At 38.1% G+C, this 15918-nt stretch overlaps 1 protein-coding gene across 1 annotated transcript in view; it reads right to left on the reverse strand.

Moving 5' to 3' along the window:
* Positions 1–15918, reverse strand: part of CNTRL (centriolin) — an 87197-nt gene that overhangs the window by 59612 nt on the left and 11667 nt on the right. The window contains exons 4-7 of the mRNA XM_010848414.1: positions 13032–13162; positions 11511–11652; positions 9423–9609; positions 6301–6494 (exon numbers count right to left, since the gene is read on the reverse strand). Of these exons, the coding sequence (XP_010846716.1) occupies positions 6301–6494; positions 9423–9609; positions 11511–11652; positions 13032–13162 (654 nt within the window). The remainder of the gene's footprint in view (positions 1–6300; positions 6495–9422; positions 9610–11510; positions 11653–13031; positions 13163–15918) is intronic.

Here is a 15918-nt window from a genome sequence, read left to right on the forward strand (position 1 = left end):
TGTGAAAATAATTCTTATCAATTATTTTTAAGTAACTAGTCTACCAAGGATCTGCTTCCTGATTTTTCCAATAATTGGTACTAATTCACTTAATTTATTTACGATAGCCTCATGGATAGGCGTGATATTAGACATTAATTAAAAAGAAATTAGAAGGAGTGAGAAGGATGAAAATAGGAAATTGGTTTTAACTGTTGTGCTGCTCTTGCTGTCATATTTTGGCTAACAACATCTTGGTTTTAAGTGTTCAGAACATTATTTTTGTAATAGAGGATAAGGGATATAAATAAGCTCAATCAGATCCAAATATGTGATATTATTAAATTTTTAATAAAGTAATCCTACTCTACTACAACTTTTTAGTTATTCTTGGAAATTTTAGGAGCTAAAAGAAAACAAATCATCTAATCTTCTGAATTTATAAATAAACTACAAATGCCCAAGTATTGCCTTTTTTTTTTTTTTTTGCCAGAGCTCCAGATTTGTTTCTAATGCCAGCCATGTTTAAAAACAACTGGACTATATGAGGATCTTTTACTTTTATCTAGTTTGTTTCACTCTTTCTATTTCATATTCAGTGTTCCCATTTCATTTAGTTTATGTTTTTCAATTTCTCCATTTTTTTTTTTTTTTGGATGTTCTCAAGACTTTATCAAGGGAGAAGGCAATGGCACCCCACTCCAGTACTCTTGCCTGGCAAATCCCACGGACGGAGGAGTCTAGTGGGCTGCAGTCCATGGGGTCGCTAGGAGTCGGACACGACTGAGCGACTTCACTTTCACTTTTCACTTTCCTGCATTGGAGAAGGAAGTGGCAACCCACTCCAGTGTTCTTGCCTGGAGAATCCCAGGGACAGGGGAGCCTGGTGGGCTGCCGTCTATGGGGTCACACAGAGTCGGACACGACTGAAGTGACTTAGCAGTAGCAGACTTTATCAAGCATAATAGAAAAGCTTTTGTACATACATATATATAAATATATGAATAATATATATATTTTAGAAAACTTATGAATTCTTGCCTAACTAAAAAATTTATGACGTTTTGATTCCACATTTGACAGTATGAATAGAATGCTATATTTCTAATTTAAAACAATATGCAACAAGCGACAAAGGTTTACTATACAGCACAGGGAACTACAGTAAATACCGTGTAATGACCTAATATGGAAAATAAATTTTAAAATAACACATATATATGTGTGTTACAGAATCACACACACATATATATATAACTGAATCACACACACAAAAAAAGAATTCTACTTTTTGAAATTTAGTAATGCTTATCTTTTTGCCAGTTTTTCTACATGTCCTATGGACATCTAATAACAATGCATGAGATAAAAAATTTTAAATATATTTGTGTAGGATATGATTAATATAGAGTAGTTAAATATAAATCTACTATATTTAAATTATTAATGACATCACTTAAGATGCTCCTATTCTTATTTTTTCTGCACTTGATAAAATATTCTCAGAGAAATGTATCAATATGATTATGTATTTTTTCTTTTCCCTTATATTTTTTCTGACTTTTGCTTTATATATCTTTGTTTCTTTGCTGTTAAGGTGTCCAATGGTTTATGATATCTTCTTTGTGAATTGTACCTTTTATCATTAAAAACACTCATCTTTGTTTCATTTAAAATAAATAAATTTAAAAAAGAAACTGAATCCCAGATTGGTTAACTGACTTGTCAGACGTTAAATAGTGGTAGAAATTAAATATTTTATTAACTACCAGTACCAGCTCCCTTTCTATTAAACCAATTCTTGATTCATTTCAAAGGTCCACTAAGTGATTTCTGCTTTTTCATTGCCCCCAGCATCCAATAGAAGACACTAGACAAAAAATATGCATGCAGAAAAATTTCTTTCATACAAAAACACAAGCTGAAGAGAGTAAAACATAAACAAAACATTTTATAAGGCCCACGAAATCAAAGTCGTGCATGATTTAGCTTTCAGTCATCTCCTGACTATCCACCTGAGGGGAAGAAAGGCTACCGTGGATAACAGGCCATCCTGACTGAGAACTCACAGTATGCGAGACTCTGCGCTAAGCATCTGGCATGTGCTATCTCACTAAATCTTCACCACCACCCTATGAGATGACGGAGCTGCACAGAGAGGTTAAATAAGTTGCCCGGCTGGTAGCAGAAGAGGCAGAGCTCAATTCCAAGTCTCCTGATTTCAAATCTAACTCTGTTATACTACACTGCCTTCTGTGTCCTGCTGTGGGTGCCAAGCACATCACCCACACAGATGCTTTCACCAGTGCTCACGAGTCCCTAGTCTCAAGAAAGCAACTCACAACCCACAGTGTCAACGACTCTTGGGCTCTTCTCCTCAAAGATCAGCGGCAGTGTGCTGAGTTGCCCAGTTGTGTCTGATTCTGCGACCCCATAAACTGTAGCCTGCTAGGCTCCTCTGTTCATGGGATTTTCCAGGCAAGAATACTGCAGTGGGTTGCCATTGCCTTCTTTGGTGGCAGTGGGGAAAAACAAATATGACTGAACCATGGAGGATACATGAATTGGCCTCTGCAGGCAAATACAGTCTGACCTTTGAACAATGTGGGTTTGACTGAGCAGGTCCACTTACACGTATTTTCCAATAGTATTTACTGTAGGACTAGACAGTTAGTGGTTGGCTGAATCCGCGGATACCAAGAAACTAAGGATACTGAGGGTCAACTAAAAGTTATACGTGGGTTAGCCCCCATGTTGTTCGAGGGCCAACTTTACCAGTAAATACTCTGTGCTCTGTGTCTTTTACAGCAGTAGGCTTAGCATAGAGTAAGCACTCAGTAAATGTCCATTGAAGAAATGCATAAATGAGAACAGCTGGGAGTCTAAGGCCCTGGAAAGTAGGCTAGTCACAGTATCAGTTGTGGATAATCAAGAGTTGACTGAAATTAACATATTTACCAGTAGGAAAAATAATACAAATTCTTTCCCCCACATTCATACTCACTCTCCTATGTATACATTCATTAAAAAAAAATATGTACACACACAAGCACATTTCTCAAAAGGCAAGCCAGTTTCAAAACTTAAAATGGACGTAAGTATATTAACACAAGTTATCATGCAAACCATGAAAAACAGTGTACAATTCAGCCCTGAACAAACTACCTTTAAGGAAGAATAAAGAATCGGCAGACAAGGGTCTGCAAGAAACCGAGACAAGGGCTAAAAGGAGGAAGAAGCAGACAGACAGCGTCACCTGGAGAATTCTAGAGAATGAGGCTGTGACAACGTAAGTTGCTCTTTACTGACAGCTTACCTTAGGAAGATATGTTTACTAACACCTGCATTATTTTTATATGGACGCATTTTATCATTATCCTACCTATGAGTTTCAAATTTACTACCATATTACTTAATTTAGTTCCTTTTAAATCATTTTCAGATTCATAACCTCACTTAGTCATAGGGCAGGTAAATAGTCCTCATTTTAAAACTGAGGAAACAACAAGAGTTAAATAACTTAAATAACTTGAAAAAGACAACGAGAAATATTAATATTAAAGTTAATTATTTGTTGGTGGCAGGAGAGAAGGACCATTACAGGTTAAATGACCACCAAGTTTTCCTTCAACGCTATGATGTTTCACTTAGAAGTTAATCTGTATACTACATGAGGAATTACTTTATGAAACTAGAATATTTTACAGCTATAGATGATATTACCACCAGACATTCTGCATAAGATAATGGAAACTGTTTTTCAAATGTAGGTTCTTAAAATAAGACACAGAATTCTTTTTTTAAAACATAGAACAGTTCTTTGGAATCATAAAATAACAAGTAAAACAAGATGAATTTAAAGAAGAAATATAAAATAGCTAATAAACATATATGCAGTACTTCAATAACTAAAAACATTGTGAAATTAAAGCAGTGAGATTCTATTTTTTTTCTACCCTATTTACAAGTTCAAAATAATATCAACTGAATTATATCAACTGAATAATATCAACTGATTGGGTTCCTTTACCCATTCCTATAGAAGTGTGAAGCAATTATAAGCTTTTTGAGGGGTGCATTAATATTTATCAAAATTAAAAAATTTTAAACTTACAGAGATTATGCTAAGGAATTACTAGTATGAATGTATAAGGCATAAAGATTTTTTTTAAATAAGATTTTATCTACAGTTCTGTTCCTAATAACAAAAAAGTGGCAGCAACCTAAATATTCAGTAGACTGAATAAATTACGCAAAATCCACATAACGGAACACAATACAGACTGAACAGAAAGAGAACTTCCGTGTGTGCGTGTATGTGTGCACACAAGTACATGTGCATGTAGTTTGGGAGAGCTGTCCAATGATATACTCTTATTTTTATAAAAAATAAGAGGCAGAATTTTAAAAAATATACAGTAAGATCCTTTTTAAGTCAGAAAACATTCAAAGGTATATATATGTGTATGTATATTCAATTACATGTATAATTAATATATATTGCATAAGCATAGAAAACAAAATGGATACATATTCACCTCCAAAGAATGGGATAGGAAAGAATGAAATCTTCATTTTCCACTGTATACATTTGTGTTGTCTGAATTTGTTATAATAAACATATTAACTTTGTGTATAATGTATTTTAAATAGTTAATGATAAAAATAACATAAAGACTTAAAGAACAGCACAGTCTGCCTTCTAACCAAAAACAGTTACAGAAAAGAAACAGCAAAAACTGTTGATGACTTACAAAACATTTATTTACAGCACAAACATAGCAACATTATAAACAAACAAAAGAGAAAACTAGGTAAGTGCAAGAACTCATAATTTTGGGATAGCACACAGATATAGAGCACAAACGGGAGGGACGTGGGTAGACCCATGGCTGGGTCATGTTGATGCTTGGCAGAGACCAACACAATATGGAAAGCAATTATCCTTCAATTAAAAATAAATAAATAAATAAATACAATACTTTGCCAAGGTTTCCAACAGGTTGACTAACATGCATGGAAAATCTCAGCATATGGAAATTAAAATCTTCCTTTATCTTAGTAATAAAAGTGAATTTTATATTACCAAAAAAGATCAGTAACTCAGGAAAATTCATTAAATGTTCACCAATGTCATGTGATATCAAAACCTTACCACAGTAAGTACTGTTTTTTGTATTTTAAATACAGACATGAATTGACGGCACAAAGAGTTCACTGCTAAAATAAAACTGACTGTAATACGTCTTCAACGACTTAATTACTCATCAATCCATTCTATTCTGGAAAGGAGTGCAACAGATGCATGTATAAGACCATTGACAATCACTGAATTATTAACATCATATATAATGTGCCTTCAGAATACGGCAGGCACACCTGAAACTACCTTCGAATAAAAGGCATGTGAAGAAAGCCACAAACGTTATGAATGTTTGGCTAACAGAGCTGGGGAAGCTGTCCTGATTTTTACCATGTCCCCACTGATAAAGAAGCGCTCAAGAAACAGGTGTGTAGACTTCAAGCAACAGTTTCTCTCTCCACACAGAGAAGGGAATGCTTTTTCCGCCCCCTTGTTTAAAAATATAAGTGTTTAGGCAGAATTCTTGTCAACAAATCAAGTAATTAAGCCAGAATGCCAATTTTGAAAGAGGGATGCCAAAAAAAAAAAAAAACCTGTATAAAGGATTCTATTAATTATATGAGAAATATAGTTCTCTAAAGTTATGCTTAGATCAGAGAAAGAATTGTCAAATGAAAAAAAAAGAAAAGAGTACCATCAGCTATTTTTTCCTTCAAGGAAAGTAGCCTAATAATTTTACAGGATCAGATTCTCTAGGTTGAAAAAGTCTTGTAAGGTGATTTTAGTCATCTCCCTAACTTTTTTTTTTTAATGTTTTTCCTAAACCCTGAGTACATGCCTGTTTCAATGAGAGGAACACAATCCAGAGTCATCACATTTTATCTCAAGACAGCTATTAGACTTCCTCTTCGTTACCAAATGAAAACCTGCTTCCATATAATACTATTTGCCATTTAATTTTATCTCGTGGGAGCTTCATCAGTAACTCCAGCGCCTCTTCCATGAAACAGCCCTTTGACTACCAGGCTCCGGGCACAGTCGCAGACAGCACGCGTCTTCTGGGCAGCCGTACCACGCAGCGCGCAGCCAACTGCGACGCGTCAGGACTGCAGCACGCTGTTTCCGTTAAACCACATCCTCCCCGTTCTACGGCCAGGAAGTTGTGTTTCCAGCCCTAAGAACAGAGAATTTTCTATTTCAAGAGAATACAGTCACGGCGATGTAAAACACGGACTTACCAGCTCATTTTTCGTGTTGAGGTTACTCTCGAGCTCCTCACAGCTCTGCTTCTGTAGCACAGCCTCCTCTTTTAATGATCTGTTCAATTTATCTTGATTTTTAATTTCTTCAAGGAACTGTGCTTGTTTGCTTTTAAGCTCTTCAGTTTCCATCATCTTCTTCTCCAGGTCTCTTTCCAGTCTTTCTACCTCTTCTACCAGTACAAATTGAATAGTTTATGAATCATTGTATTTTCTACTTGAAGAAAGGCAGGACTATTTCTTAAATAACAGCAAAAGAAGTCTTAGAACAGTAAAAATACAATTCTACTTTTTAAATTATTCACTATGGTTTAGGGAAAAAAAGACTATTTTGAGCTAGAAAGTGATTTATACTAAGAGGAAGGAAGGCATAATCATCTGGATAACGATTTTAAAAGATAACATTTTAATTCCTAGCATTTAAGTAGTATTGATAAATGAGGCGGCTTTTTCCAAGTCTCTTAGAAAAAAACACGCAAAATTTTATTTGATATTAGTGATTACACTTTAAAGGATGCTGCAAGCATGCTTACAAAATAAAATACCATGTTATCCTTCATGACAGGTGGATTCTTTACCAGCTGAGCTACCAGGGAAGACATCTTAAGAATCCTTCTAAGGCTTCCTGTGATGCTTGGGATAGGATCCAAAAGGTTTACATCAAGAACTGACAAGGCTTTTCATGATTTGGTCCCAAATCCCCTCTCCAGTCCCGTTTTCAAGCACACATTTCTGAAATGATTCCACTTCTTCAGTTTTCTGATGCCTGTTCTCATCTACACCTTCTGCCTGGAAGTGTCTTCCTCCATCTCCTACTGGCCTGTTTTGCATCTTCCAGGTTTGGTTTTTTAAAATAAAACACTATGAGAACCCAGCCCCGACTCTACCCTCCCCAGATAAGATGCTTCTCAGGAATGCTATGATGCCACCCTGCACCTCTGCCGTGGCCCTCGTCACAGGGGGAGTTGGTGTCTGCCTTGCCCACTATAGTTTTATGAAAGCAGAAACTGCATCTATCTGTGTTACCACTGGATCCTGAGAGCTCAGCATCACTAAAAGCTCCTAATTAACATTCAGAGTTGAGAATGAATCGTAAGTACTTTAAACACTTCCCCCAACATGACTTCCCTTTGCATCATTTATGTTTTTTAATGATTCCAAAACATCACCTTCTGGGAAACAAATGTTGAGTTAGGGGGATCCCAAACTAATGAAAGTTTACCACATTTCTCAAGTATTGGACCAAACCACATGAAACTGCTGTTTTTTATCAATAAACAAGGACTAATGTCAGTTTCAAATGGTTGAACATATAGGTTCATAGCCTGTAACTATTACATTAACTATTGTGTTAGGCTATTTCATACCTCCTCTTCCCTTCTAAACTCCCATACTTCTATTTTCTTTTTTCAGTTGATGATCTCATACTTTAGACAGACCCCACCAGAAGAAACTCCTCATTTTCTTACCACCAAAGCAACAAAACTAACACCTACACACATCTTCTCTTCCTTCTGATGGAGGAAGTGTCCCACTGCACTTATCCAGAGACAGTCTTTATGCTTCTTCTCTGGTCTCATCTCCTTGGCCTCCCAAGGACCAAAGAAACTAAGCCACGATCTCTCTCCACTTCGCTCTCGAATGTTCTGTGTCTTTGATTACCAGCTCTGATGCTTCTGACAATTTCCTGGTGTGGAAGTGATTGGCGAAATTTTTTTTAACTTTTTAAAACTCATTTATTAGGTACTAGGGGAGAGAAACTGTGGGAGGAAATTTCAAATCTTTATCCAAATATCTTCCTCCCATTCATTCTTCAATCTATAATCTAGCATTTGTTCCAACCACTACTTAACTGCTTTTGTTGAGCTCATCATTATGTTGCCAGTCTAAAGCCCTTCTCTGTGCTCATCTTTCTTCTTCTCGTCTCAGTGACATTCAACATAGTTGACCACTTCCTCTTCTGAAAACTTCAGACTTTTGCAACCCACTACTTCCTGGTTTTGTCCTCCCTTGATGGCCTCTCTTTCTGTTTTCTAAGCTGGCTCCCCTTTTTGCTCTCCCCAACGGCTGCCCTGCCCAAGAGAGCTAGTTGATTCAGGTGGAATTAAGTATCATTTTTATGCTGACGACTCCCAAATTTACATCTCTAGGACAGATCTCTTTGAACCCCAGACACACATTTCTGATTCTCTTCTTGACTGCCTCACAGACATTCAAACTCAGAGTTCTAAGTTCTCCCATTTTTCAAAACAATATTACCAGCAAACTACTTACTTAAGCCAGAAGCCTGAGGATTATCTAATCCATTAGAAAGTGTTGCTGACTCCACTTCCAAAGTGGATCTGTCTGTTCCACATCTATCATCTAAATACAGGCCACCAACATTCCTAAGCCAATAGCCTTCCAACATGCCCCTTTATCACCATTTTGCCCTGCTTTAAGTCATTCTCCATCCTGCATCAGAAATAATCTTAACATATAACACCTGCTTAAATGCTGTCAGTACTTTCTGCAGCGCCTGGAACACACCCAAAGCCCAAGCCCTGTGTCATCTCGCGCCTACCTCTCCAAACTTTAACAGCCCAGGCCCCGTGTCATCTCGCCCCCATCTCTCCAAACTTCACCTTGCGCTATCCTCCTGTCAGATTGATCTTCTTTCTGTCTCTTAACTCACCAGCATCTTCCCAACGGCAAAGTACAAGCTTTTCCCTCTCCCTCATCCTCTCCCGCCTTTGCCTTCAGCTTATATGTCATTTCCTCAGACAGCCATTCCTTTACACCACTTTCCATAAAAGGGGTTCAGCTCTGTTACTTTATCTGGGTTTAGTTGTCTTTTGTCTGTCTTCTCCACTGAAACAGAAGCTGCCTGAAGGCCAGTGCCTTACATCTTGCTAGCCCTATCTTTAGTGCCACATACAGAGCCTGGCTCACAGCACACGCCTGATGAGTATTCGCTGAGTTCACTGATCTGTGGTGCCATTTTCTATGCAAATTTTAATAGCATTATAAAGTTAATAACAAATATATCTTTTCTGGATCATTTCTGAAAATAAATTCCTCTCCCATCCGAATTTAGTTTTTTAAAAAATATGTCACTTTACCTAAACTGAATCTCTCAAAAGCTTCTTGCCTGTCCTGAGTGGTTACTGGCCGACCTTCCAAACTTTCCAGTGATCGGAGGTGAAAAATGGTGAACTGAAGGTAATGGGGAAGGGTCACAACTGGATTTTCAGCTAGGATCAGAGAAGTCAAATCTTGAAGTGGTTTCAACTTGCTTACATCTTGGAGCTAAAATGATATTAATAATATTATTGGCATAATTGAATTTAAACATCATAAACATACATAAGGAAAGTAATAAGTCAAGGAAATTGCTATTATCATGACAAGGAACCTATTCATAACACCCATTATCCAATGGTAGTTTGAAGGGAGAACAGAAAGGAATATTTGAGGATCTAGAATGTATCAAGAGCAATATTTGGCATTTTCCACATGCCATGTCATCTGTGACTCCTCACAGAAACCTATGACATAGCATCTGAATTTTATAGATCATGAAACTGAGGTTCAAAGAGTTTAGGTGACTTGCTCAAAGCTCAAAGAGTATATGTGAATGAAATAGGATTTGAATTCAAGACTGGGTAACTCTAATCCTATTATCTTTTCATTACACTGAATGAACAAATCAAAAACATAAATGGCTATAAAAAAGTTTTGTAAATCTTCAGATAACTGTTATAGTTGATTTAAAAGAAATAAGGATACACAGAAACATTCACAGTTCTGAAGTGAGGTTTTACATTTATCCAGAGAGGGATTTTAAAAGGTTGAGAATACTACTACTAATAGCCCGTGCAGACAAATCTCCCTGAACAGAGGCTCTCGTTGAAGCCAATTCAAACACGAACAGACGAGAGAGTGGACAAAACTAGACATAATAATAGATAAGCATTTACTGAATGAGCTTCCTGATAGCTAACAGTACTATCTAGGGATCAACTACTTTAGGAACGTGCGTGGCCATGTTAGATGAATTCCTGGCTACCTCCTCCCATCACCCGCTAAACTGCGAGATCTCCACGGTGACGCCGTGTAACGTGGCATGGAGCTCGGGTCTGAGTCTTTTGGGCTGCCACGGTGAAATGGCAGAGTCACCTTATCAGACCTTCATAAAGATGAAACAGGAAAGCAGAGACACTGCACAGCCTTAAACAAAAGTTACTTATTATTACTACCTTATGCCGGTAAAAGTGTAAAATACTAAATAACTCTAAGGCTATATTCCTTAAAGTTTTTATTTTCACATTTTATCATTCCATCTGAGCCCTATACCACTTCCATAAAGAAGGCAGGGGAGAAACTATTTTTTTCCAATTTAAACAGTGAGTTTTAGACAGATGAAAATTTATCCAAAGATCACAGAAGGCAAATCTAGACCCATACTAGAAGTCACCTCTTTTATTTTAAATTCTAAGGCTTAAGTTCTTTAAATTACAGGAGGATTGTTTCCATTTTAATACAGATTTAAATAAATTAATGCTTTCACTTTGCAATGTTTATTGAATATCTAACTGTATAAATGTTACAAGAAAATTATAAAATATACTCATATATTTTATGACAGAGAAAAATACATGTCACCATCAGCTTATATGAACCGTGATAAAGTTGCTTTACTACAAAAAGCTAGTGATTAACAATTCCTGTAACACTTAATACTATAATCAAGGTTAATTCAGATTAACTCATAAATTAAAAAAAAAAAAGAACTCTGTTCCAGGCATTCAGTGACATGGATTCCGGCACAAGCTGAAGGACTTTGGGTTAACTTGAGAGTTAACCTCTCCAAGACTTTACTTAAAAATGGGAATAAAAAAATGGTGCCTAATTCACAGAATTATAAAAATAACCCTTGCACTGTCTCTGTAAGAAAAGTACTCAGAGGCTCAAATGAAATGAAAGCTGGGAAAATGCTATGGGATCAACTCTCAGTTACCATGTAATCATGCAAAACCAGGTCTGTGTATATTTAATTACCATAGAGAATACTAAGTTATATCTGCATTTGATGTTTGGTCAAGGACATCAGAAGAAGTCCCATTTAAAAAAAAAACGCTTAGATTTTAATCTTTTTACCTCAACAAGTCCAAAAAATGTAAATATTCTTGCTACTTTGAACAACTTACTGATGATATCTTGTTGGCTTTCAGATTGAGGACTCGCAAACATTTTAACTTCTTCCCTAACCACGCTGGAATATGCTCAATTTCATTTCCTGCAAGGTTCAGCTTTTGTAGATTGTGCAGATTTTCTATGCCTTCAATTTTGCTAGAAACCAAAGGGTAAAATCAAACTTAGTAAGTACAATGATAGTGTCCCTTCATTGTATTTTAAAAATAAACAGGCTTGGTTTTATGTGGAGTTGCTTTTCATAACTATAATTTACAAATGAGAATTTTAAAATACTGGCTAAAAACAAATTTAGCAGAACAGCTCCAGTAAACTCTTCATTACTGTCCGTGCCCAGGAATCCCAACTATCTTACCTATTGGACTTTAGTGTCCCACAACACAGAAAAGAAGAGGCCGCCTGGGAAAGTCTCCCCAAACACTGTGAAGACTGCCAGTGGACAGCAAGGGGAGAGCCAGGAAGCTCAGCAGCACACCCTGCTACGCAGCCTTCTACAGGCTTCCACAGCCCTGCACTCGAGAAGAGGTCCTCAACTACGACCTTAAGTCACCACCAAAGATCAGCTATGCCAGCCATGAGATACGGCTGCCATTGTGAGCGGGTGGAACCCCAGAATGTACTGTATTTATGAATAAAGATGTTTTAGTCAATATTTAATAAAAAATTTATCACCTGCATTGGTGAATTTTCATTGATGAAATATTTTCCTGAGTTGATTGCAATTTAATTCGTTTGTCAATTCTCTATACTAGGCAAACTTACTTACAGTTTTGTTTTGTTGAAAATATTTTCATCAGGATCAATTTTTTTTTATACAAACTTTACATTAAGGATTTAATCCATTAATCATATTTTCCCACCATTTCATTTTTTCCATATTAGAGCTTCTGCTACAGTTAGGCTGTTTTGTTCTTTGGCCATTATATATACCAAGTCTTACGTGGAGGGAAAATATACAGACGTAAAGATTTTCAACACTTGATAATTGTATCATTTTGCCTAAAACGAGTTTTCTATGTGTACTTTTAGCCTCTGTCAGTTTTATTATGTTTATTTCTCAGAGTAATATATATTATGAAGTAGAAACAAGACTGAAGGCATATTTACTACAGAAATGAGCAAAGAACATCAGGATAAAATGCATAGGCTCAAAACAGGTCAAAATATCTTTAGGATCAAAATGACAGGGTTAAAACACTCTGCTTCATGCCAACTTTCTTAATGAATAAGGCAGTTCATCACAGACTGCAGCTGGGAAAACTTCCTGTCAAAAATGGAACAAAGATAAAATTTGGTAATCAAAAAGTGTAGCTCCTTCTTTGGTAATACTAGGTATTATTCTGTACTTTAGAAATGCCAAAACATGACAATTATCCTACGTGAAGGGCTAGACTACAAGTGAGTAACCAAAGTGCTGGCTCTTCCAAAGGCTTCTTGCAGTAACACGGGCAGTGTGGACCCACCTCATTACCAAAGACAAAGACCGTGCAGTGCCACCCGGAGGAGGCTTTACTCACCAGATTTTGTTATATGATAGGTTGAGTTCACGTAACTTTAACAGCTTGTCCACCTTCTCAATCTTCCCTATTAGATTATGGCTGAGATTCAGTATTTCAAGCTTAGTACATTTTTCCAGATTTTCAATATACTAATTGGAAACAAATGAATAAATGCTTTATACAACAGATGCCTTGACATAAGCTCGACATATAAGCATATGCATCAGGGGCTGTTCTGATCAGTCACCGGAGATTAAGCCATTACTGCTCCCCTGGACAGTACCCTGGTGTGGCTCTCTTTGGTCAGGAGGGGCCACTATCCCCAACCTGCCAAACTTTTCTTGCCCTACAGGAGATGCCACTTCCTCCATACTAAGAAACTGAAGACTGTTCAGCGAGAAATTTCTCCATCAGTCCTTTCCTCCTTCTCCACTTTTCTATGCCTCTCCCTCTCTCCCTTCCTTTCTTCAAAGTTCAGCTAAGGTACTCATGCTCTGCCATAATGTTCCCCATCTCCTCTCCTTGTGTTCTTGGATCCTCAACCTTTCTCTCTCCTGGGTCTTCCCTCAAGTTTAGAAACAGTCACTATTTGGAACTTCCCTGATGGTCCAGCAGTTAGGACTCCGAGCTGCCAATGCAATGGGCATGGGTTTGATCCCTGGTTGGGGAACTAAGATCCCACATGCCACGTGTGGTATGGCCAAAAGATTAAAAAAAAAAACAAAAAACAAAACAGTCACGATTCAACAGATATTCACTACACACTTGCTACATGCCAGATGTGGCACCAGGCAATGGCAACATACCAGTGCACCAGTTTCCCTGCCACTGGAATCTACATTCAACACACTCAGTTCAGTTCAGTGGCTCAGTGTGTCCAACTCTTCGCAACCCCATGGACCACAGCACGCCAGGCTTCCCTGTCCATCACCAACTCCCGGAGCTTGCTCAAACTCACGTCCATCAAGTGGGTGATGCCATCCAGCCATCTCATCCTCTGTTGTCACCTTCTCCTCCTGCCCTCAATCTTTCTCAGAATCACGGTCTTTTCAGATGAATCAGTTCTTCGCATCAGGTGGCCAAAGTATTGGAGTTTCAGCTTTAGCATCAGTCCTTCCAATGAATATTCAGTGTTGATCTCTTTAGAATGGACTGGCTGGATTTCCTTGCAGTCCAAGGAACTCTCAAGAGTCTTCTTCAACACCACAGTTCAAAAGCATCAATTCTTCAGCGCTCAGCTTTCTTTATAGTCCAACTCTCACAACCATACATGACTACTGGAAAAACCATAGCCTTAACTAGACGGGGCTTTGTCGGCAAGGTGATATCTCTGCTTTTTAATATGCTGTCTAGGTTGGTCATAGCTTTTCTTCCAAGGAGCAAGCGTCTTTTAATTTCATGACTCCAGTCACCATCTGCAGTGATTCTGGAGCCCAGGAAATTAAAGTCTGTCACTGTTTTCATTGTTTCCATTGGAAACAAGCTCAGTCTCCTTTATATGATACAAATCACCTCACACAACACCTGTTTCCTACTCAGCTTTCACGTTACCACCCTTATTTGCCACTCAGTTCAGTTCAGTCGCTCAGTTGTGTCCAACTCTTTGTAACCCCATGAATCGCAGCACGCCAGGCCTCCCTGTCCATCACCAACTCCCAGAGTTCACCCAAACTCATGTCCATCAAGTCCGTGATGGCATCCAGCCATCTCATCCTCTGTCATCCCCTTCTCCTCCTGCCCCCAGTCCCTCCCAGCATCAGAGTCTTTTCCAGTCAGTCAACTCTTTGCATGAGGTGGCCAAAATACAGGAGTTTCAGCTTTAGCATCAGTCCTTCCAAAGAAATCCCAGGGCTGATCTCCTTCAGAATGGACTGGTTGGATCTCCCTGCAGTCCAAGGGACTCTCAAGAATCTTCTCCAACACCACACTTCAAAAGCATCAATTCTTCGGTGCTCAGCTTTCTTCACAGTCCGAGTCTCACATCCATACATGACCACTGGAAAAACCATAGCCTTGGCTACATGGACCTTTGTTGGCAAAGTAATGTCTCTGCTTTTCAATATGCTATCTAGGTTGGTCATAACTTTTCTTCCAAGGAGTAAGCATCTTGTAATTTCATGGCTGCAGTCACCATCTGCAGTGATTTTGGAGCCCCCAAAAATAAAGTCTGACACTGTTTCCACTGTTTCCCCATCTATTTCCCATGAAGTGATGGGACCGGATGCCATGATCTTCGATTTCTGAATGTTGAGCTTTAAGCCAACTTTTTCACTCTCCTCTTTCACCTTCATCAAGAGGCTTTTTAGTTCCTCTTCACTTTCTGCCATAGGGTGGTGTCATCTGCATATCTGAGGTTATTGATATTTCTCCTGGCAATCTTGATTCCAGCTTGTGCTTCTTCCAGCCCAGCGTTTCTCATGATGTACTCTGCATATAAGTTAAATAAACAGGGTGACAATATACAGCCTTGACGTACTCCTTTTCCTATTTGGAACCAGTCTGTTGTTCCATGTCCAGTTCTAACTGTTGCTTCCTGACCTGCATACAAATTTCTCAAGAGGCAGGTCAGGTGGTCTGGTATTCCCATCTCTTTCAGAATTTTCCACAGTTTATTGTGATCCACATAGTCAAAGGCTTTGGCATAGTCAATAAAGCAGAAATAGATGCTTTTCTGGAACTCTCTTGCTTTTTCCATGATCCAGCGCATGTTGGCAATTTGATCTCTGGTTCCTCTGCCTTTTCTAAAACCAGCTTGAACAACTGGAAGTTCACGGTTCACGTATTGCTGAAGCCTGGCTTGGAGAATTTTGAGCATTACTTTACTAGCGTGTGAGATGAGTGCAATTGTGCGGTAGTTTGAGCATTCTTTGGCATTGCCTCTCTTTGGAATTGGAATGAAAACTGA

This window comes from Bison bison, unplaced genomic scaffold (genome assembly GCF_000754665.1).
Source record: "Bison bison bison isolate TAMUID 2011002044 unplaced genomic scaffold, Bison_UMD1.0 scf7180017864266, whole genome shotgun sequence".
NCBI lineage: Eukaryota > Metazoa > Chordata > Mammalia > Artiodactyla > Bovidae > Bison > Bison bison.